The sequence below is a fragment of the Jaculus jaculus genome, chromosome 11 (genome assembly GCF_020740685.1).
Source record: "Jaculus jaculus isolate mJacJac1 chromosome 11, mJacJac1.mat.Y.cur, whole genome shotgun sequence".
NCBI lineage: Eukaryota > Metazoa > Chordata > Mammalia > Rodentia > Dipodidae > Jaculus > Jaculus jaculus.
The window spans coordinates 22,408,249-22,429,848 of NC_059112.1; the positions used below are offsets into that span (position 1 = coordinate 22,408,249).

Genomic DNA, 21,600 nt, shown 5'->3' on the forward strand with positions numbered 1-21,600 from the left:
CATGTTTGAGTCCCTGGTAGGGTCTGTGGTCACATGAGCTTGGGGTACATTCCACATAGCGGCCCACCCTCCCTGGGGGGTGGGGAGAGGAGCTCCACCTCACACACCAGCATGTCAAAGGATCTGAGAAGTACTATACAGGACAAGCTCCTAAGCTTTGTCAGCATAACACGTCACAGAGTTCTGGACCATTCCTAGCACCTTATGAATACTTCGCAGAGGTTCACAGAACCTTTGGGGTTGGAGTTCTTGCAGTGTGTGAGATGCCAGGGAAATATTGACAGAATCTGACTGTTTCGAACATTGAAAAACTAGAGATTTATTCCATACTAAGGTGAAAATAGAGAATTGGAATTTCCCCTTGGTGTCCTCGGGGCATTGCTTCCAGAGGCCCCCAGCAGGCATCAGAATACGTAGAGTTCGGGACCTTTGCATCATACGCAGTACTGTTTCGTATAACTGCACGTCCCTCCCTAAACTGGTTGATTGGTTTTGTTGTTGTTTTTATGACAAGGTCTCATGTAGCCCTCTCAGGCTGGCCTCAAGCTCATTATGTAGCAGAGGCTGGCCTTGAACTTCCTGATCTTTCTGCATCCACTCCCAAGTGCTGGTATCATATGCATGTACCACCAAGCCCTTTCAGTCATGTCTAGATTACTTATAGTACCAAGTATAATGCAAATGTCATATAAATAGTTGTATTGTTTATGTGATAATCACAAGAAAAGAAATCCTCAAATGTTCTGTACAGACACAGCCACAGTAAGCCTAACGACATTTTCATGATTGATGGACGCCAGGGATGCACAGCCCACAGGGGCAGCTGTGGTTCTTCGTGTTTGCAGGGAAACTGGTGTTACTCATCAACAAAAATACTTTGTGTTTAAAAAAATAAAAGCTACCAAGAGTGGTGGGTTTTTTTATATAGAATTGCAACTACAATGTCTCCAGTTTTAACTTTATTCAACTCTGAATGCTTACCTTAGTACAATGTCCCTTCTGCTTATTTTCCAGGACACTGTAATTTATGAACGACTTGCAGAGACTTCAAAGTACAAAGAAATTACCCTAAAACATTTAGAGCAGTTTGCTACAGAAGGTGAGTTTCCTGTGAAAATAAAATATAAGAGGCAAGAAAATCTTGCATGTTGGGTGTCTTCCAGGGCTCCTCACGATTCTACTTAGTGGTTCTGAAGTAAGACATCAGTTACTGTTGAGGGCTTAGATGTTACCAGGCACTATCCTCACACACCATTTTTCTTTTCTCAAACTGTATTTACTGAAAGACTGAAAGCTCTGGCCCCACATTTTAGGTAGTGGGGAGGGCTTTTCTATCTGTATTCATTTTCAGAATGGATGCAGTTCACAGTGGAGATAGTTCACATTGTGTCTCAAGGAACTTGTCAGGAAAAATAACAAGAGTCAAAGAACTGAGATCATCTGACTTAAATTAATGGAAGAAATAAATTAACCAATAAGACTATTAAAGTAGTTATCCTATTACAACTTAACACTTTAATTTACTGAGCCCCACTACATGCCAAGTTCAGCGTGAGGTCTGAGACTCCATGGCAAATAAGTGTAGCCCTGCCTTTTTCCTGAGATATACGATGATTGAGGCAAGCAGTAAGGGGCAGAGATGGTCTGAAGTAGGTGGAAGAAAGTGAGTGTTGTTACAGTAAGGGTCAGTTATGACAAGAATTTACATAGAACGCCGGGCGTGGTGGCGCATGCCTTTAATCCCAACACTCAGGAGGCAGAGGTAGGAGGACTGCCATGATTTCGAGGCCACCCTGAGACTACAGAGTGATTTCCAGGTCAGCCTGAGCTACAGTGAGACCCTAACTCGAAAAAGCAAAAAAACAAAAGAGAGAGAGAGAGAGAATTTACACAGTCTTATTTCTACACTTGCTATCTAGTCAAAGCTGTATCTAATTCTTGCATCTCAACTTTCACTCCTAAACACACCCCATGGCACCATGTCTGACCCCTGGTCTGATCCTTGTTTCTTCATTCCCTTGACTGAGAAAGGATATGAATGTTTTTAAAAACATTAAGAGAAGAAAGAGGAATAAAGAAAGAAGGGAGGGAGGGAATGAGGGAGATACTAGTAGGCTTTGACAAACAGGGATGCAAAGAACCTTTTCCAGTTCTCAAAAGTGCCAGAACATGGCCACCAGGTGTGGCTGGCGCAGCCTGCCCCGCACACACCGAGAGGTTGGGATAGGCCCCGGGCTCCTTTCTGGTGACGATGTTGCACGCACACATAGGGCTCCTCAGCTCCCCTTGGTCCCCGTACCTTCACTCCATTCTTTCTGACCCTACACTACAGAGCACTTCTACGCCATGGTTACCCCAAACACACACACACACAGCCCTAAAATAAGTTTTCCAATCAAGTTTCCAAAGAGAAAAATGTGCCCTACAAGGGCACCACAGATAACACTCAACTCAGCACAACAGCAGTCCTCATCCCTCGTCCTTCCTAAGAGGACCGAGCGGCGTGCCACACCCGTTCTCTGCCTCCGGCTTCTGCCACGCTCCCCGGAACGTGCCGTACTGGACATGAGGTCACAAGGCCTGGCGCTGGGCCTGGTCCTTTCTAAAAGTTCAAGTCCCCAAGAGCGGACATTGTCTTCCTGGGACTCTGGATGAGTCCATCCCCGCATTGCTGGCACATATCTCTCCTCCCTCCTCTCCCTGTCCAGCTAGGGTTTTTTTATTTGTTTGTTTGTTTGTTTCTGTTTTTTGCTTTTTTTTTCTGGGTATAAAGTAAGTTATGAAACTCACAGGCATGGAGCCCCGGGATTCCGTCACCACAAGCAACCTTCCTGTTTTCCCACGGTGTGCCCCCCCAACCACGTTCATGCTTGTAGAGACACGAAGAGCAGGCCTGAGTGTAGCCATTAACATTGCAAGGGAAAGGTAGCTTTCCCAGTGAACTCCAGCAGTATGTGTGTGTGTCTCTGTCTCCCTCTCTCTGTCTCCCCCGTCTCTCTCTTCCACGTTACTGTTCCTACTGTGAAGCCACCATTCTGACTGAGCCTCTAGAGCGTGGCCCTGGGGTTATAAAGAGTACCGGCTCTCAGGGCTTCGCCCTGCTAGAGGAGAAGGATGGGCAGATCTCTGAATCACTGCCGTTCACACTGTGGCGCTGTGGAGATGGTCAACTCTGCGGTCTGAGCGGCAGTGCACCCCAGTGCCCCCGGGAGCTGAGTGTGAGGAGGTGCAGGGCAGGCGGGGGAAGGGCGCCAGGGAGGGTGGGGTGGACAATGCAGCCAGCAGTGCTCCGCAGCCCTGGTGTGTGGGGAAGGAGCACAGGGAGGCTGAGGGATTTGATGAGGCATGTGGGATCCGTCCTCAAGGGTCGCAAGGGCCAGGGCTTAGAAGCAGTGTGACAGTTTTTACATCTGAGCAGAGGGCTGGGGAAGATGGCTTAGCAGTTAAGGCACTTGCCTGCAAAGCCGAGGGACCCCGGTTCAATTCCCCAAGTCCCACATTAGCCTGATGCACTAGGGGCCGTGTATGTCTGGTGTTTGTTGACAGTGGCTGGAAGCCCTGGAGTGCCTGTTCTCTCCCTCTCTCTCTCTCTCTCTCCCCCCCCCCATTTCTCTGAAATAAATAAAATATATTTTTAAAAAAGTAAAATCTGAGTAGACATTTGTAGTCATTCTATACCAAGATTTTTGTCTTATTTGAACTCGACATCATTCTCTTGTCTGAATCCAATCAGACTTTTCAGAACAGGCTCTTGTTAAATGGAAACATCAAACTCGTGACTCACTCTCCCTTGGGGCGTTTGGGGTGCTGTCTATTTCAGGGCTGAGGACTTTGTGTTTTGCCGTGGCCGAGATTTCCGAGAGTGATTTCCAGGAGTGGAGGACCGTGTACCAGCGGGCGTCCACGGCCGTGCGGAACCGGCTGCTCAAGCTGGAGGAGAGCTATGAGCTCATCGAGAAGGTGCGTGGGGCACTGGCATCACCTGCCCGCAAACGGGCTTTCCATGAACTTCCAGTCTGTGCTTAAGGTACCAATGATCCTAGCACAACAGAATAGAGTCTCAAATCGAACCTTTACTGTAGCCTGTAATTTTACTGAAAGCCCCTGGGTTCACGCATTACTGTGTGCAGAGCTTCAGTCTTCCCAGTTCTCATCACAATGTGGCCAGGCTAACAGTCCCCCTGCCAACCTGCCAGTGTCTTCTATGTCACTGAGGGCATGAGACATTCCCCCGACACACGTGCACTCAGAACTAAGTATGAGTAACATTAAATGATGTAGGGATAGGGCTGGAGAGATGGCTCATCTCTTAAAGGCACTTGCTTGCAAAGCCTACTGGCCTGGATTCAAGTCCCCAGTACCTACATAAAGCCAGATGCACAAAGTAGCGCATGCATCTGGAGTTCATTTACAGTGGCTAAAGGCCCTGACACACCCGTACTCACACTCACTCTGTGTGTGTGTGTGTGTGCCTCTCTCTCTCTCAAATAAATAAAATGTTAAAAATAATAATAATGTGGCTTTGCAAATCTGTAATGGATAATGAATAAGATACCAGTTTATAATCCAGTGTTTAGACCCGGTCACTCACCGTGCTGCATGGACGTGCCCCTGTCTGCCATTTCTGTAAGAACTAGAAGTACCCTCATTTTACAGATAAAGAAGCCAAGTCTGTTCAGCCTGACAGGGATGGGAACACGGTTCTTGGTGCCGTGTCAATTGCTCGCGTTCTTGAGAGCTTGTTTGGAGGTTCTAGCAGGGGAGCGCAGCTGCTCGTATACCCTTGACCGAAGACCGGTCCTCCTCTATTCGGGGAAGGTCGTCCTCTTCCACCGAGCGCGCAGCTTCGGGAGGGACGCACATGGAGCGGTGAGGGAGGAAGGGGACACCCGCCTAGCCAGCCAGATCAGCCGAATCAACCCTGGCGATCAATGGGGTGACAGATGTCGCAGCCAGATCGCCCTCACATCCAATTGCTCGCGTTCTTAATAAACAGCCCGCGCGTTTCCCGTGGTACTTAACCATGTGCCGCGTGATACTGGCACTTTCCCCTGGTTACATTGAATCCCTTGGGGGTAGTAATTTTCCTTACATACAGATGAAGAGCTTGAGGCATCAGAAAGGTTAAGTTGTGTGACCATGACCTCACAGCCCATAAGAGGATTCGCCAGATCTCTGCCCCTCGTTCATGCTCCGAGTCACTCTCGCCCTGAGCTCTCCACGCAGTAGCTCTCCGCTGCCCAAGCGCTGCGCAGACCCAAACAGGCCTGTGAGCCTGCGTTCCCTGCTGCGGCCTGCAGGGGGCGGAAGGCTGGCCTTTCTCCTCTGTGGGCTCTGTCCAGCCAGCAGCTTCCTGTCCTGTGGCCAGCACCGCAGACCCCCTCGTGGGACTACGTTCCCCTCCCCCCTCCCGCTATGCCCTCCCTTTTATGTGACACTAGGGAATATCTCATTCTAGCTGCAGGTGGTTTTCTCTGTCACACAGTTGCCACATGTAAACTCAAGCTATGGTTCTGCCTCTCAGGACACCGTGGTCACTCTAATTAAATAAAGAGTAGAGACGCGCTCCTCACATCATAATTGGCGTGATATGTCCTTTATGTGTGACATCTCGGTGCATGTAGACACAGGCCGTAGCTATCACATGGAAACATAAAGACATGTAGATTTATAACTACCCGTCCTCTTACATTTCAAGGTTGTGGTATCATAGGCGTTCCCTTTTATCACCAACTGTAGAGAGAGACCCACAGCCAGGGGCTTGTTCTCAGAGGCCTTGGTGAATCCCTCTCTTTTTCTCTTTTGATGCGTCCTAACATACTTATTATATATGATTATGCCTCTGAAATATCATGAAGTCAAATACAACAATTGGAAGCCATGACTATAAGCTCTCTTAACTTCCCCAACCAAAATCTTTGTTGTAAAGGACTCAAATGCTATTGATTTCTAGTCTTTTACTTTTCATACTATTATATTAAGAGTTTTTCTGAAACTATGATAGCAAAATGATACTGTTTTCTGCATGGACATAGCCTGTGTGGTGTGTTGTCTGGGGTGTGTGTGTGGTGTATGCGTGATGTTGGGCACCCATGGGCCCTCCTGCAGCAGCCAGAGGAGAACTTTGGGCACCCCGCTCAGTCACTCACCTGCCCCACTTTTCCTTATGGTAGAGTTTCTTGCCGGTTTTGGAGGCTGCCATTCACGTGCCCTAGTGATTCTCTGGTCTCTGCTCCCCACAAGACTGGACTTACAGACATGCGTGGCCTCACCCAGCTGTTTACATGGGTTCTGGAGATTCAAACTCAGGTGGTTTGAGGCCTCCTCAGGGGCTCGTGCTGGTGCAGAAAGCACATTTAAGCACTGAACGTCTCTTCAGACCTCTTTTGTCTCATTTGCTACCTAGACTGAGTATAATATACCTCCCCGCAATGACATTGAGGTAGTTACTGACGCTAAAAATAAGTTTGTTGATGGATTCTCAACAAATTAAGTTATTTATGCTTAAAGCCCAATGTAGAAAATTTTGAAAATGAATGTTTAATATTCCCAAACTTCTTTTTAATATCTATGATAATAACTGTCTTCCTTGGGCTAGAAAGATGGCTCAGCAGTTAGACACTTGACTGCAAAGCTTAACGACCTGAGTTTGATAACCTAGTACCCACGTAAAGCCACACGCACAGTGGCGCATGTACCTGGAGTTCATTGACAGCAGCTGGAGGCCCTGGCGCACCCATTCTCTGTGTGTATGTCTCACTTTGCAAATAAATTAAAAACAAGCAAAAAAACTGCTTTCCATTAACTTAACTACACATTCAGATTTTTACCAGTAGATGGCGATCATGAGTCACACTAAAATGTCATATGGGGAAAAAAAATCTATCAAAAGCTTGCTTTTATATATACATAATATAGTATACATTATATAGTACACAATTACATAAACCTTTATTATGACTGCCTCTTAAAGGAATAAAAAGAAATTTAGAGCTAACTGATCTTTACTTTGTGATAAATCACATGTTCTAATTTGTTGAGAAATCTTAACTTCTAGGAAAGTGAAGAGATTGGTTTCCTTATTAAATCAACATGTTCCATCTAAGATGGAGCTTGTGTATCCTTTCTCACTCCTAAAATCAGGTTTTTCATTCAGCCTTACATGTAATTGATGTCCGCTGAGTGTGAACGTGTCCTCAATCTCTGGGCCACACAAGCAAATCAGGAAGGTTCCCCAGGGCCTGTGGACGCCTTCCATGGTCTGCACAGATTCCCTAATGAGGAAACCTGAAGGAACCCCAAAAATTGACCTCCAGACTTTGTCTGCAGGAAGTTTTCTGAGAGGTGGTAACTTCTAAATGTCTCTAAAATGATTATTTTGCCAGTTAGAGGAGGGCAGGTCTTTTTTTAGAGATGATATTGGACAAAAAAAAAAAAAAATGACAACTATGTTATGACTATGCAAGTTTTATTTATTTTTATTTATTTGCAAGCACAGGGAGACAGAGAGAGGACATACGAGGAGAATGAACGAATGAATACGGGCACGCCAGGGCCTCTCCCGTAGCCACTGCAGATGAACTCCAGATGCATGCACCACGTTGTGCGTCTGGCTTTAAGTGGGTACTGGGGAATTGAATTTCCAGGCAAGTGCTTTAACCCCTGAGCCATGTCTTCAGCCCCCGCCCCCTTTTTAAATAATATTTTCTGTTGGGAAGGAAGCATCTCTGCTGGCTCTGGCCCTTGGGATGGCAGTGGGGTTTTCTGGTCTGAGCCAGAGCCTGTCATGTTGCTGTGGGTCTGAGCTTCTACCCTCACGGTCAGCTGGGGTCGGCATTCGGTAGAGCCGGGGTTGTCACCCTGGGCCGGCTGAGACAAGTTTCAACACGTGAGACCACCCGTGCTGCTGGCATGTCACCCTGGCTTGAACTTCAGCTGTCACAGCCTTGGGGTTCCCCAGCTTGGCTTCCTCCCTGCCTGCTTTCCCAAAGGCGCGCCCGTTGTGTAATCTGCTCCCGACTGGCCTGGAACACGCTCTCAGTGCAGAGCACAAGATCGCACGCAGCGTGTGAGACAGTGGACTATCAAGCTCTGGGAGTGGTTTTCAGACGTTTTGAAGGGCAAAACCCATTTTCCCAAACAACACATTGCCTAACTCAAATGGACAGCGCTGATCCGGGCAGAGGCGCTCTGGCTAGAGCACAGGGGAGAGAAGCCCCTGGCGGCTCTCCCTCCGCGTCGCCTCTCCACCTTGTCTTGGGCTGTCGCTTCACATGACACTGGAGCTCCACCCAACACAGTGTGGCAGCCAGATTAGTACATCGATGCATGGACATTTTAAAATAGTTTATTTATTTGCCAGGAGAGAGAAAAATGGGTATACCAGAGCCTCTAGCCACTACAAATGATCTGCAGATGCATGCACCACTTTGCACATCTGGCTTTTTGTGGGTACTGAGGAATCAAATCTGGGGTCGTCAGGCATTTCAGGCTAGTGCCTTGACTGCTAAGCCATCTCTCCAGCCCTTTTTTTTTAAAGTATTTTATTTATTTATTTGCAAAAGGGGGAGAGAGAGAGAAAGAGAGAATGGGGTATGGACATGTTAGAAAGTGCGCTCTCAGGAGACCAGGCTATCACTGTGGTCATGAAACAAGATGCTTCCGAACATAGTTGAGTTAATGCTGTGGGCGCAGCAGTCATGGAGCTGCGTTTAAAACGCCCCCCATTCGGAAGACTTACAGGGCTTCTTCTCAAACAACAATGTTGTCAGTACATGACAGAGTGAAGCGAAGGGACAGCAGGAGGCTTGAGAAAGTCCCCAGGCAGGGTCATCCCTATCAACAGGTAGCATTAGAGAGGATTTGGGATTTTTAACATCTGTCTATAAAATCCAGTCATCAAGACCATTACAAGATTGCACTGTTCGGGCTCCACCATTTGCATTCACATGATACGCTTCTCGGAATGTCTTTTTAAAAGTCTAGGCCCAGGGAGATGGCCTGAGCTGAGAAGCCCAGCACCCACGTAAATGCCGGCTGAGCATGGTGGCCCTCCTACGTAATCCCAGCACTTAGGAGGCAGAGACGAGGACCTCCAGGACAAACTGGCTAGCTAGTCTAGCCAAATCGGCAAGCTCTGGGTTCAAGTGCAAGACCCCTGCCTCGGTAAATAAGGTGGAGAGTGAGGGAGAAAGATTCCCGATATCCATCTCTGGCTTCCAAACAAATGCATGCACACACACACACACACACACACACACCCCACACACACACACGTGTGTGCTCTCACACAAGTCTTCCTACACACACATTAACACACAAAAAGGAAAAGCTGGAAAAATGAATGCTAACGCATTGTTTCAAGAACGGCTTACTGGTGAGTGGCCGAATCTAAGGCAAGCAGTGACTCTGAGGACGAGGAAAGGCCGCGTGGTTGTGAAGTCGGACAGTTCAAAAGCGAAGGCGTGGAGGGACGGAAGAGTCCGGGCGCTCTTCAGCCATCTGGACCCGTTGCGTGGGAGAGCGCTGCAGCTGAGCTGCGGGTGTGGGGACGGCGGCGCCTCCTCATCTCTCCCTGTCACCGCCTCAGAGAATTTGCAGTTGTCTCATCCTTAGATGACAAACTTGACCTGCTTTGTCTTCTTTGACCTCATTCTGTTGGAAATCAGTTACTATACCCAGACTCATCATTTCATCTTGTGAAATCACTGAGAGTATGGACTCTCCTTTAAAAAATAAAAAATAAGCCTAAATTAAGATTTCATTTATTTATATTTGCTTAGGAATAATTGTAATCAACAATGATGATAAAGCTTTAAGTTTTATTAGTAATGGTTTCTCTGAAATTTCTCACCTCCTTTGATCTGTCACATTAATTTGGTTCTAACATGTTTCTGAGGTATGTAAATTACATTTGCTTGATAGTCATACAGTTCTGCTGGCTTTCTTTGAAAACTGGTAGTACGCAAGGCTCTGATCTTACTTTCTTCACGGTAAATATAGTTTTTGAATTTTTTTGTATTTACTTTCTTCTATAGGAAAATGGATTATATTTGTAGCACTATACATGTTACCAGTTGCTTCTGCACTTAGGAAGACAAACCTTAAGCATTGCAGAAGACGGTTGTATTAGCGTTTTTTTTTTTGTTTTTGTTTTTGTTTTTTTAATTTATTTGAGTGCGACAGACACAGAGAGAAAGACAGGTAGAGGGAGAGAGAGAGAATGGGTGCGCCAGGGCTTCCAGCCTCTGCAAACGAACTCCAGACGCGTGCGCCCCCTTGTGCATCTGGCTAACGTGGGACCTGGGGAACCGAGCCTCGAACCGGGGTCCTTAGGCTTCACAGGCAAGCGCTTAACCGCCACACCATCTCTCCAGCCCCTGTATTAGCGTTTTTTAGAGGAACTGAACTGATAGAATGAATTGTATTAAAAAGGAATTTATTGGGTTAGTTTACGGCAGCCTACCATAGTGGTGTGTAGGCCTGAGAGCTGAGGAACCCGTTAGCTGTTCAGTTTACGAGGCTGGATGTCTCAGCAGTCCCAAGCAGGCACTGAAGGCCTGGGCCCTTCTTAAAGAGCCGCTGCTCTTCAGTCCACATTGGTCTTCAGTCCACACTGGTCTTCAGTCCACACTGCCAAGTAGTAAGCAGCACTGGCAATCAGCTGAGAGGAGGGGATTTTTTTTTTTAGAGTTTTTTTTTAAATAAAGCCTCCCCTCTAAGAGGAGCCACCCACTCTGGGGGAAGGGCTCACCTTGGAGGAAGGACTCTCTTTTTAGTTAATTTAATTTAATTTTTTTTTTGAGGGGGAGCAACCTTAGAGACCCACTTATGAGGAATGTCTCTGGATTTTTAAACAGATCAAGTTGACACAAAACTTAACCATCACAAGTAATGCCCATCTAGACTGAGCACTGATTTGAGGCAGTATTCCCCTCATGATAAAAGCCTTTTCTGTTGTTTTGAGGTATAGGTTGGGAAGTAGACATTTTACAAACTGAAAGCGTATCTAATGTTATCTGTCAAATGTTCTAAAAATAGATTGTTGGGGCCGGAAGAGCTGGTGTAGTGATTAGAGCGCTTACCCATGAAGGACCTATGTTTGACTCTCTAGATCCCATGTAAGCCAAACACACAAGGTGACTCGAGCACACAAGGTGGCATATGCTCACAAGATGGTGCATGTGGCTGGAGGCCCTGGCGTGCCATTGCCCCTTCCCCCTGTAAAAAATTAAAAGATTGTGGGTAAGAGAATCACTTCTTAGCTGGAAGTCATAGTACTGTGACTGTGGAACCAATTTTCCTTTGGTCAGATGGTAGCACATGCTTTTTTATATACATCCTGTAATGTGGGATGAGTGCAAATCCTCCTCCAGATTGACGCTTCATGAGAGCAGTGACCATAGTAAATGACACTCATCACTGACCTTTGTAATCACTCAGGAAACAGTGGATGAATAAATGAATTATTCATATTAAGAAGTCGGAGCTTGGTAAATGCTCGCTTAATGAAATCCTGACCCCTAGGACTAATATACTGCATGCTTTCCAGGCACTGCAGGCCTGGGTATCAAATATGCCACTTATGAGGACTAATTTAGGGATACATTAGAAAAAGAGCTAATAATTTTTATGTGATACTTTCTCAGGAAGTGTAGGCTCATCCACTTGCAAATGGGCCCCAAGTACATATGAACGTGGAAGAACATGGCTGGAAATACCAACAACAAATATCTAAGTACTGATTATGGGCAGGCTCTGAACTAGGCTTCAAGACAGAAAGGGAGAGGGTCCGAAAATCTGTGCTTTCCTTTTGGGGATTGGAGATGGGAGGTAAACTTATAAGCCAAAATATGGCAGTCAGACTGGGTTCAATGCCCTGAGCATGAAGATAGAACACCGAGTTCATTATCTTTTTCTTTTACATTATTTCCTTTATTCCTCCCCCAAAACATGGTTGTCATCTCGGGCTGTTTAGAGATCACCTTGTTGTGGTATTATGTAAACTAGCCGTCACATTCAGTGCGACTGAACACAACAGTTTAGTGTCCTCTGCAACATGTGGCAACAGGGGTTTAGAGGATGCCTAGAGAAGCAGTAAACTTAATAGGAAACAGGGCTTGTCCTGAGCATGTACGGCTGTCAAGTTGACAGAAACTTCTGCATTGCTGTGGAATGCTTTTCAGATAAAATACCACCTCTATTCTTAGTAGCTGCAAATACCGCTTTCATTTGTACTTAAAAGCACATGAAGTTTTACATGATGTGCTGGTGAGTTTGCGGCTTAAAATTTCAGTAGTTTCCTGTTTTACTGTTTAAGAATACTCGCAGCCAGTCAGCTCATCTACTGTGAAAACCCACCACTGGGTAAGTATTTACTGCGCTCCAAGCCTCCTGCCCTTTACTTTCTAGCTATTTCCTCAGTGTTGGGCATCAAGTCCGCTGCTTCGCACGTGCCAGGCAAATGCTAAACCGCTGAGCTCTGATGGCTTAGTCCAGAGGCCTCAAAAATGGGTGCACAAGGCAATCCATTGAGAGGAAGAAAAAAATGCTAGAACTCCTATTTAGGTTTTATCTGATCTCTTGTGTATTTTATCACGTATGCAATTTATTAGTATTAACAGAACAAACGTGTTATCTGGGGCTGTGTATATAGGTTAAAAACATGCTCAACATTTTTCTTCTAATACACTGTCCCAAAAAAAGTTTGGGATGACCCGTCACATTTTAGGCTTATCTTGTGATGGTGGAAATTGATTATTAGGAAAATTAAGTTACTTGTTGCAGGCTACATGTCCATGATGTTTGACAGAGCAAGGACTGAAATTTTATTTTTGTTTTAACTCCAGATCTCTTGTTAATCGTCCAGATGTCAGGCTGCCAGCTTGACTTACAGGGAAGAAAGAGTGTGTACAAAAAGTCCTGGAGACTTGAAAACCTAATGGAATCGAGTGTGTGCTTGTCTAATCACTAGGTCAGCAACTGGGGTATATGGGTGGGCACGGGCTTCTCTTCTCCATGTACTAACATCTATCCCATGTGGTGTACTCTTCCTTAAAAATAAAATGGAAACATAGTTTTCATGACTACCCCTTCACTCGGGGCTTAGTCTTATTTAATTTACTCGAGACTTCCTTATATTTCTAATTCTTTTCCTTCTTATAAGCGCTTTATGGTAAACTTTCCACACCGGGTAACGCTACAACGTTCTGACTCAGATAAGATGGATGTGTTATTTTTGCAAGCTACGCCCAATCTCTGCTGAAGGCCTGATTCCTTGCAGCTGGATGTGTGGAATTCTGACCTTATTTACTGAGCCTGTGGCTTTGTGAGTTCAGTGTGATTTCTGTGATTCAAAAGTACCAAGTCAAACCCTTTTCCTTGGCCTTAAAAGAATTAACCACTTACATGATGTCAAAAATAGCAAAAGGGACCATTCCAAAGGCTTAATTCCCTTAGTGTTGCAGCCCAGCTTGTATGGAAGGAGGTAGGGTGTTCTTTTGTAAATATAACTGCCTCACAGGGTGCTATAAGATGATGGAGAAAACACGTGCACTCCGGTGCTGCTGTGGGAAGCAGAATAGAGAGGAGCCTGGCCGTCCCGGAGAACCACGGCGGCAGCATAGTGTAGCGTTCCAGGCACATCCAGAGTCCGGGGTTATCAGTTGAAAGCTGAGGAGCAGCCAGAAGCCAACCATCCTTACCCGTCCCAAGACCACCCATCACTAGTGACCTCTGAGACACAAATCCCACCCGTGTCTCCCCCCACCCCCCAGCACTTCACCACACCCCCTTGGCCTTGGGATCTTCTAGTACACAGGCCCTGTGACTTCCGCTCCCTGTTGGCATTCCGGCTTCATTGTCCACCTTCCTCGTCTCCTGCCGGGCTTCCTGTATTGTTCCTATGTTGACCAGTTGGCAGCTTACTCCAACACCATAATGCTTCTTCATGCCGCTGTCTTTCCGCCTGCGATTGCTTCTGTCTGTAATGACTTCCCTTAATCCTTCCTCACCTCTCCTGAGCCTCTTACTCTAAATGGTTTACGCATTAGAGTCCTGCTCACTCCTGTCAGATAGGGTTTGTGTTTTGGGTTTTTTGTTTGTTTGTTTGTTTGTTTTTCTGTTTTATTTCGTTTTTATTTTAAGCTATCTATCCTCAGAAGATTCTTCATCCCTTGGCATAACATGAATGTATAATGTGAAATGCAAGGTGTGCATATGTGTCATGTGTGTTGTGTATGTGTATGGTATGGACATGTGTGTGCAGATGTGCATCCATGAGTGGAGGCCAGAGGAGAACATCAGGTGTCCCCTTTCGTAACTCAACTCACATGCTTGTTTTCTTCAGACAGAGTCTCTCACTGAACCTAGTGCTGCCACTTTGGTTCACGCTGGCCAGCAAGGGTCAGCAGTTCTCCTGTCACTACCCCCTATGGGACGGGTTCCAGGCAGGCACGCGTGTCCATGCCCAGCCGTTTACGTTAGTGTTCGAGAATCAAACTCAGGACACATCGGGTCCTCTTGGGCTCTTAAGGCGCAGCATTTTCAAGACAGGATTTAATATACAACTCTCTTGTAATTAAGAGGCTTTACCAGAAGTTGGGGATACAGAGAGAGGAAGAAGAAAACAGACCGGAGGCTGTAAAGTAAGGCCAAGAGAAAATGGTAGGAGTTGGAGAATTCAATATGCAGAGAAGTCAGAAGCGAGTCAGGTTCAGAGGTGGAGCCCCCACAGTGGGTCTACATTGGGAACCTGCTAATGCTGGCCCAGGGGCCAGATCCACCCCAAGTTTTGCTGGAACCCAGCAATACCCGTTAATTTGTGTACTGTCATTGTCTGGCAGAATTGAGTGGTTGCAGCAGGGAATTAGGACTTTCAAGCCCTGAAATATGTTCCTTTATTTTGGGGTAAAACCAGGTTGCCAATCCTGTTGTAATCGGCAGCTCTCACAGTTTGGTCCTCACACCAGCAGCCCCTGCACATTCCTAGGCCTCCCCTGAGCCCTGGTCCATGAGAAAGTCTTAAGCATGCAGCCCAGCAGGTGTTACTTAGCCCCACATGGGATTCTGGTACGTGCTAATCTGAGGCTCCATGACTGATTATTTGGGGCTTCATGGAAGCAGGAGCAGCCAGAGTTTTGGAGAAATAGAAGTCTCCAGTGACAGAGGCTGGAGAGATGGCTTAAGCGGTTAAGGCACTTGCCTGTGAAACCTAAAGACCCAGGTTCGATTCTCTAGGGGCTATATAAGCCAGATGCACATAGTGGCATATGTGTCTGGAGTTTGTTTGCAGTGGCTGGAGGCCCTGGTGCAACCATTCCCCCCCCCCATCTCCATCTCTCTTCCTTTCATAAATAAATAAAAATAAACGTTTTAAAAAAACAACCTCCAACAATGATGACACCCCCCCCCCCACTTCCTAGCTCCGCACTTACAGCAGTCCTGCGTAGGCCTCCTGAGAGCTTAAAATGGCCGGCATGAGTCACCCACTGCCTCCAGCTTTGTGAATTATAAATTCCATGAAGGAAGGGGCTCACAGCTGTATCCCTAGCACCCTACTCTGAACTACCTGTTCAGTGAGTGTTGACGAATGACTGCAAGCAGGCATGTGTGTGCGGATTTGTAAAGGAGCGAATCTTTAAATGTGAACGTGGAAATTTTCATGTAGAAACAGGTACCATTTATAGCGATGGCTCAGGACGGAGGCTAAAAGTCATTCACAGAAACCATCCTGCTCAAGGCTCAGGAAGAGACAATGATGTTTTAAGTAAAGTTTGTGCTCTGACTTGAGGTGGCCCTTCCCATTTGCTTCCTTGGGGGCGTGTGTGTTGGCTCTTGGTGATTTAGTCTTGACCTTCATGGCTCAGTTGTATCTCTGTGCGACCTTGGGTAATTTACACCTCTCTGAAACTATTGGCTCAAATAAGCATAAGACGCTGTGCAGCGTGGCATGCCTTCTCTGCTGAGGAAATGTCCCTTCCTGGCCCCAGTCTTATTTCATAGTGAAGTAAAGGTCACTGTGTATTACTATTGTTGGTCCATATTTAACACAGGAGTGAAATTTTGTATACCAGTATTATGTCTTTGTCTTTAAAGAAACTTCTGTGAACTCGTCAAAGCATAAAGTAACATGAGTTTTATTGGTATACCTTCTTCAGTTAGAAACACAGCACAAACTGATGATAACATGGGATCATCCAGTCACTGACAACATGCTTAATACAGAAATAAGGGTCACTTTCAGGCTCTTTTACCCCAAAAAATACACAGGTGTTGAGGGGGAAAGCACAATTTCTACATTTGACAAATACATTTTACTAGATTATGCACTAGGTTTTTAAATACATGAAGCTTAACTTTCACTAAGATGGAAGTTTACATTTAGTTGCCCTTTTTAAAAAAAAAACCATATACTTTAGAAATATCTGAAAGGAAAGATTATTGGTAGGTTTATTTGAGGAATAAATATTATTTTATTATTTTTCTGTAATAACAATATATATTACATCAAAAAGTTATTGGCCTGAAACCATTATAGCACTTGGCATGATGACATTTTCCAAAGTAAAATTTAGCTTTTTTTTTCAATTCCATAAATGCCATGGGAATTTTATCATGTTTCAACACATTCTGAATATGTAAATCCCACAGTGGCCATTAGTGGTCTTCTGTGTAAGGTAATACATATCTGAGTTGAAATTGATTATAGCTTGGGCACTTTTGTGCTGTAATCAGGAAAAGCACGCAGAGTTCACGTCTTTTTCTCTAATGATGGCTGTGTAGCTAAAGATATTAATTTCCGAAGGCAGGACAGCCTATCACTCAAGATCCTAATCTCACCAGAAACGACACCAGGGAGAAGGGGAAAGGATGCGCAAAGCCTTGCACTAAAATGAGTTAGTGTGGCTTTCGGGGCGCTCAGGGTTTCCTCGGCACACATCCACATTAGAGACAGTGGAGCGCTGCTGAACATGCAGAAATCATTTTGCGTGCTCTTAGAAATCACCCTCATCCTCGCCACCAGCGCACCCCATGTAACCTGCCTGTCACTTCTCCGTACACCTCCTGAGCCACCCTGCCTGTGTCTTTCATCCTCTTTATTATTACTGCTGCATTGGGAAGTGTGTCCCTTGACTTGTCTAAAACCAGACGCTTTCCTTCTTCCAAACATGATTTCAACATGATCTCTCCAGTGAAGTCATTTTATTTTTATAGGTTTTGCGTGTGGTAATGTATATCTGTATACTTTCTGAGCTCATTTATCCCCTTAGAGTAGAGCTGAGAAACGCACGAATATATGTGTGTGTGCATTTCTGATGAGTGTGTTCACATCTTGGCTCACACCAATTATCTGGCTAACCCAGTCCTTGGTGAAGCACATTGCGAAAATAAATAAATAATTTTTTTTTTCTGGTTTAGACATTTTGGAGGGTTTGTGGGGCTGCACTATGTCTGTGACTATTAAAGGGACTTAACGTGCCTCCCATAGAATACGTAAAATTTGAGCAGAGCTGCTTCCTGATCCTTCTAGGATGTGAGCCAGATGATGTAACTGCATGTACCCTAAAAGTAGCTGGAAGATCTGATAGGATCATTGTCCAACTGCTGAAATGCAGTGGTTGTAATGCCAGCATTGCTGATGCTGAGTCCTCCTCCTTTCTTTTCCTGAACTTCTTGATGGTAATTATTCTTCAGGTTGTGATGGCTTTCAAATCTGCTTCCTATTAAAGGTAATAAAATAATGCCGTCTTTTCAGAGCAGACAATTTGCCTTCCTGTTTTCTGTATTACGCACTAAGAAGTCATGCATCAAATGGCCCTAATAGCGGTCCACATGATTTGGAACATATTAGAAATTGCTTTCAATGGCAGCAGTGTTTCGTGACATTTGGATTTGGGTTTGGTTTTGTTTGTCACTAGCTCACTAGTGAACTTACTGAGTGCCCAGTCTCAGTGCTGCGAAGACACAGCTACCCTTCAGCAAGCCAAAGTGCCAGTGGGAACAGCTCATTGTAATACATGTGGACCATCCCTTATCCTTCTCCAAAATGCTTGGGACCAGGAGTATTTCAGAGTTTGAATTTTCCCAGATTTGGGAATATCTTAAGTACATATTAAGGTCCTTAAAGGATGGGGCTCAAGGTTAAATAAGAATAAAATTTGTTGTTTTCAAACACACCTCATTTACATAGCCTGAAGGTAATTCTGGTTTATAAATATCCATATTTTATTTCACGTTTGACTGCCACCTGTCACATGAGGTCATGTGTGGAATCCCCCATTTATGGCTTCATGTTAGTGCTCAAAACGTTTCAGATTTTGGAGGATTTCAGATTTTCCACTTAGGGATGCTCAGTCTCTCTCTGTCTCCGTCTCTCTTTTTTCTCTCCCTGTCTCCCTTTCTTTCTCTCTCTCTTTCACTTTCTCCTTTCAAATAAATATTTTTTTAAAAGAAAAGAAGTACTGAAAAGCTAAAACGCAGTCACTTTTGAGTTTTGCTTCATAGTATGAGCCAGGTTTCATTGGGCAAGTGAGGTGGAGGTGTCTGTGTAAGTGTAAACGTTTCTATGTATGTTTGCACTGAAGTCCATGTGCATATGGCCTTATAGAAGCATCTCCTCACGTGTCCACCATAGCAGAAGCTACTGGCTAGATAATTGAACACTTATTCCCATCCCCCTTCTGCTACGACAGGCCCACTGTGGACTCTGGGTAAACTGTGTACTGGGATTTGAGTTAACCCTAAAACAGCCTGGTCAGCTGTCCTCGTGGGGGGCTTGTAGAAATAACTGTGTTCTCCAAGAAAGAGACAGATAGGATCAAGATTAGCTCCTTACTCTTGTCATCAGTACAGCTGTTTGAATTGTACCAGTGACAGCCACTCTGAGGTGATACTGAGAGAGACCAGGAAACTGAAGGAAGACATGGTTGAGCTCTCAGTAACTGCCTGCTTTAACTTAGCCTCCTCTAAGCTGTAAAATTTTCCATTGCAGCCCAATGCGCCCCCAACTGGTACACTACTTACACCTACGGGGTGAGCCCATAGGTACCATTTTTTTCCCAACAGCGCATGCTCACTTTGTCTCTGTTACATCTCAGTAATTCTTGAGATATTTCAAACTTGGTCTTCACGACTCTATTTTTAATGCTCATAGGTGCTCAGCGATCTTTTTTTTATTGTAATTGTTTTGTGGCACTACAAACAGTACTCCCATCAACTGGCCACTCACCCGTCCCTCTTGGGACTTTTTTGTTGTTCTCAGAGGCACTGTATTAAAAGTAAGCCAATTCTGCTGTGGCTTCCAAGTATGTCAGTAAAAGGAAGAGCTTCATGTCTCTCATTTTAAAATCAAAAGCTGGGAATTATTAAGCTAAAGAGAAAAGGCAGGTCTAAAACCAAGAAAGACTGACAGCTAGTCCTCTCACTCCAGACACCCAAGGGTGACTGTAAAGGAAAGGTTCTTAAAGGAAATTAAAGTCCTTGCTCCAGTGAACACAAGAATGATAAGAAAGCCAAACAAGCCAAATGCTGATGTGGAAAAAGTTTCCATGGTCCAGATAGATCAAGGCGGTTAAAACATTCCCATAAGCCAAAGCCTAACGCAGAGCAAGCCATTTACCCTTGTCAGTGCTCTGAAGACTGAGAGGTGAGGAAGTGCAGGAGAAAAGCCCCCAGCCAGCCAGGGTGGTTCGCGAGACTTTAGGGAAGGATCTGGCTCCGCTTATGAAGGCAGGGCGAGCCAGCAAGAGCAGACTCAGAAACCAGAAGTCAGTGCCTGGCTGCAAAGGACTGGTGTGGATGGTGACTCAGTAAGCCGGTGTTTATTGCCGCTGTTTTTCTTTTTCTTTTTTTTTTTTTATTATTTTTGGTTTTTCAAGGTAGGGTCTCACTCTAGCTCAGGGTGACCTGGAATTCACTATGGAGTCTCAGGGTGGCCTCGAACTCACAGCCATCCTCCTACCTCTGCCTCCCGAGTGCTGCAATTAAAGGTGTGCACCACCATGCCCATTGCCATTATTTTTCTTTAATTTTTTTTAGTATAGACAACTTCCATAATTATAGACAATAAACCATGATAATTCCCTCCTCCCTCACTTTCCCCTTCACAACTCCACTCTCCATCATATCCCCTCCCCCTCTCAATCAGTTTCTCTGTTGTTTTGATGTCATCATCTTTCCCTCCTATTATGTGTCATGGCTATCCAGGCCATTTTGTGTCTGGAAGAGTGCATTGTAAGGCATCCTAACCCTTCTTTTGGCTCTTAACATTCTTTCAGCCACCTCTTCCTCAGTGGACTCTTTGCCATGGTAGATATGATAGAGATATTTCAGTGCTGAGCACTCCTCTGTCACTTCTTCTCAGCACCATGGTGCCTATTGAGTCATCCCAGAGGTTACCGCCATCTGAAAAGAGAAGCTTCTTTAACCAAAAATGAGAGTAGCATTGATATATGGGTAAAATATTAAGAAAAGTGCTTACCAGGCAGTTTGGTGACTTAATATTTGTTTTTAGCCAAATACCAGGAGACATTACACCCCTAGGGCTCATGACTTCCCTTGTCATAGGTTTTCAGTATCAGGCATGTATTTCCTCCCATGGAGTGGGCCTCCAATCCAATTAGAGAACAGTTGGTTTCCTCCATAACAGATGTGCCACTATAGTACCAGTTGGTTCATTTGGCCTGGCTGGCCCAACTTAATGCTTTCAGTGTCCACTGTTGTGTATCTGCACTGGTGATTTCTCTCTCACTCATAGAGCTGCATGGAGCATAGCTCTTTCCAGCTTTCTGTCAGCTGGTCTACATGGAGGAGGTTTTCAGCTCAGCTCCAGCAGGATTTCTCAGTGACCTTGCAGACCAAGCATGTGGAGTCTTCATCAATAAGATCTTACCATCTATTCCTGGTAGGAAACCAAGGGCTTCAGCAATGGCCTGTAATGTTTTGGGGGTATCAGGGACCTCCCTGGCCAACAACTCACTGGGAGGTATCTCATCCCTCACTGCCATTCTTGAAGCCCCATTGCCTTTAAAGACTGTACAAGATTAATGCCTGTATTCTACAAGTATAACAGCAGGGCTGGAAGGATATGTCTACTGTGTGGTTTTCTGAACGTTTGAAACCCATTGCTGAGATGTAGAGCTCAGGGAATGTTAAAATATTATTGTTCATTGACAGTACATGCGTGTGTGTGTTGTGTATGTGTGTGTATAGATTGTTTTCATGACTATCAACACAGCATTCTTTCTGTACCCCGTGGATCAAATAGCAATTTCAACTTTTAAGTCGTATTTTTAAGAAAAAGTTTACGTAAGGTTATAGCTGCCAAAGATAGTGATTCCTCTGATGGATATGGCCCAACAGCACATGGAAAACCATTTGGAAAGTATTCCCCATTGTAAGTACGATTAAGAGCATTTGTGGATCATGGGAGGAGATCATAATATCAATGCGTCAACAGGAGGAGTGTGGAAGAGGTAATTCCAGCTTTCCTAAAACACTTTCAGGGATTCAAGACTTCCATGAATGCAGTAACCACAGGTGTGGTGGGCATAGCCCAAGAGCTAGAAGCTGGGCTTGAATAGATGAGAGATTGCTTCTTAC

At 45.2% G+C, this 21,600-nt stretch overlaps 1 protein-coding gene across 3 annotated transcripts in view; it reads left to right on the forward strand.

The window, feature by feature from the left end:
* The window catches only part of Atp8a1 (ATPase phospholipid transporting 8A1), a 233,233-nt gene that overhangs the window by 111,292 nt on the left and 100,341 nt on the right, over positions 1 to 21,600 (forward strand). For all 3 annotated transcript variants that reach the window (XM_045161357.1, XM_045161360.1, XM_045161358.1), the window contains 2 exons: positions 1,015 to 1,099; positions 3,821 to 3,960. In XM_045161357.1, the coding sequence (XP_045017292.1) occupies positions 1,015 to 1,099; positions 3,821 to 3,960 (225 nt within the window). The remainder of the gene's footprint in view (positions 1 to 1,014; positions 1,100 to 3,820; positions 3,961 to 21,600) is intronic.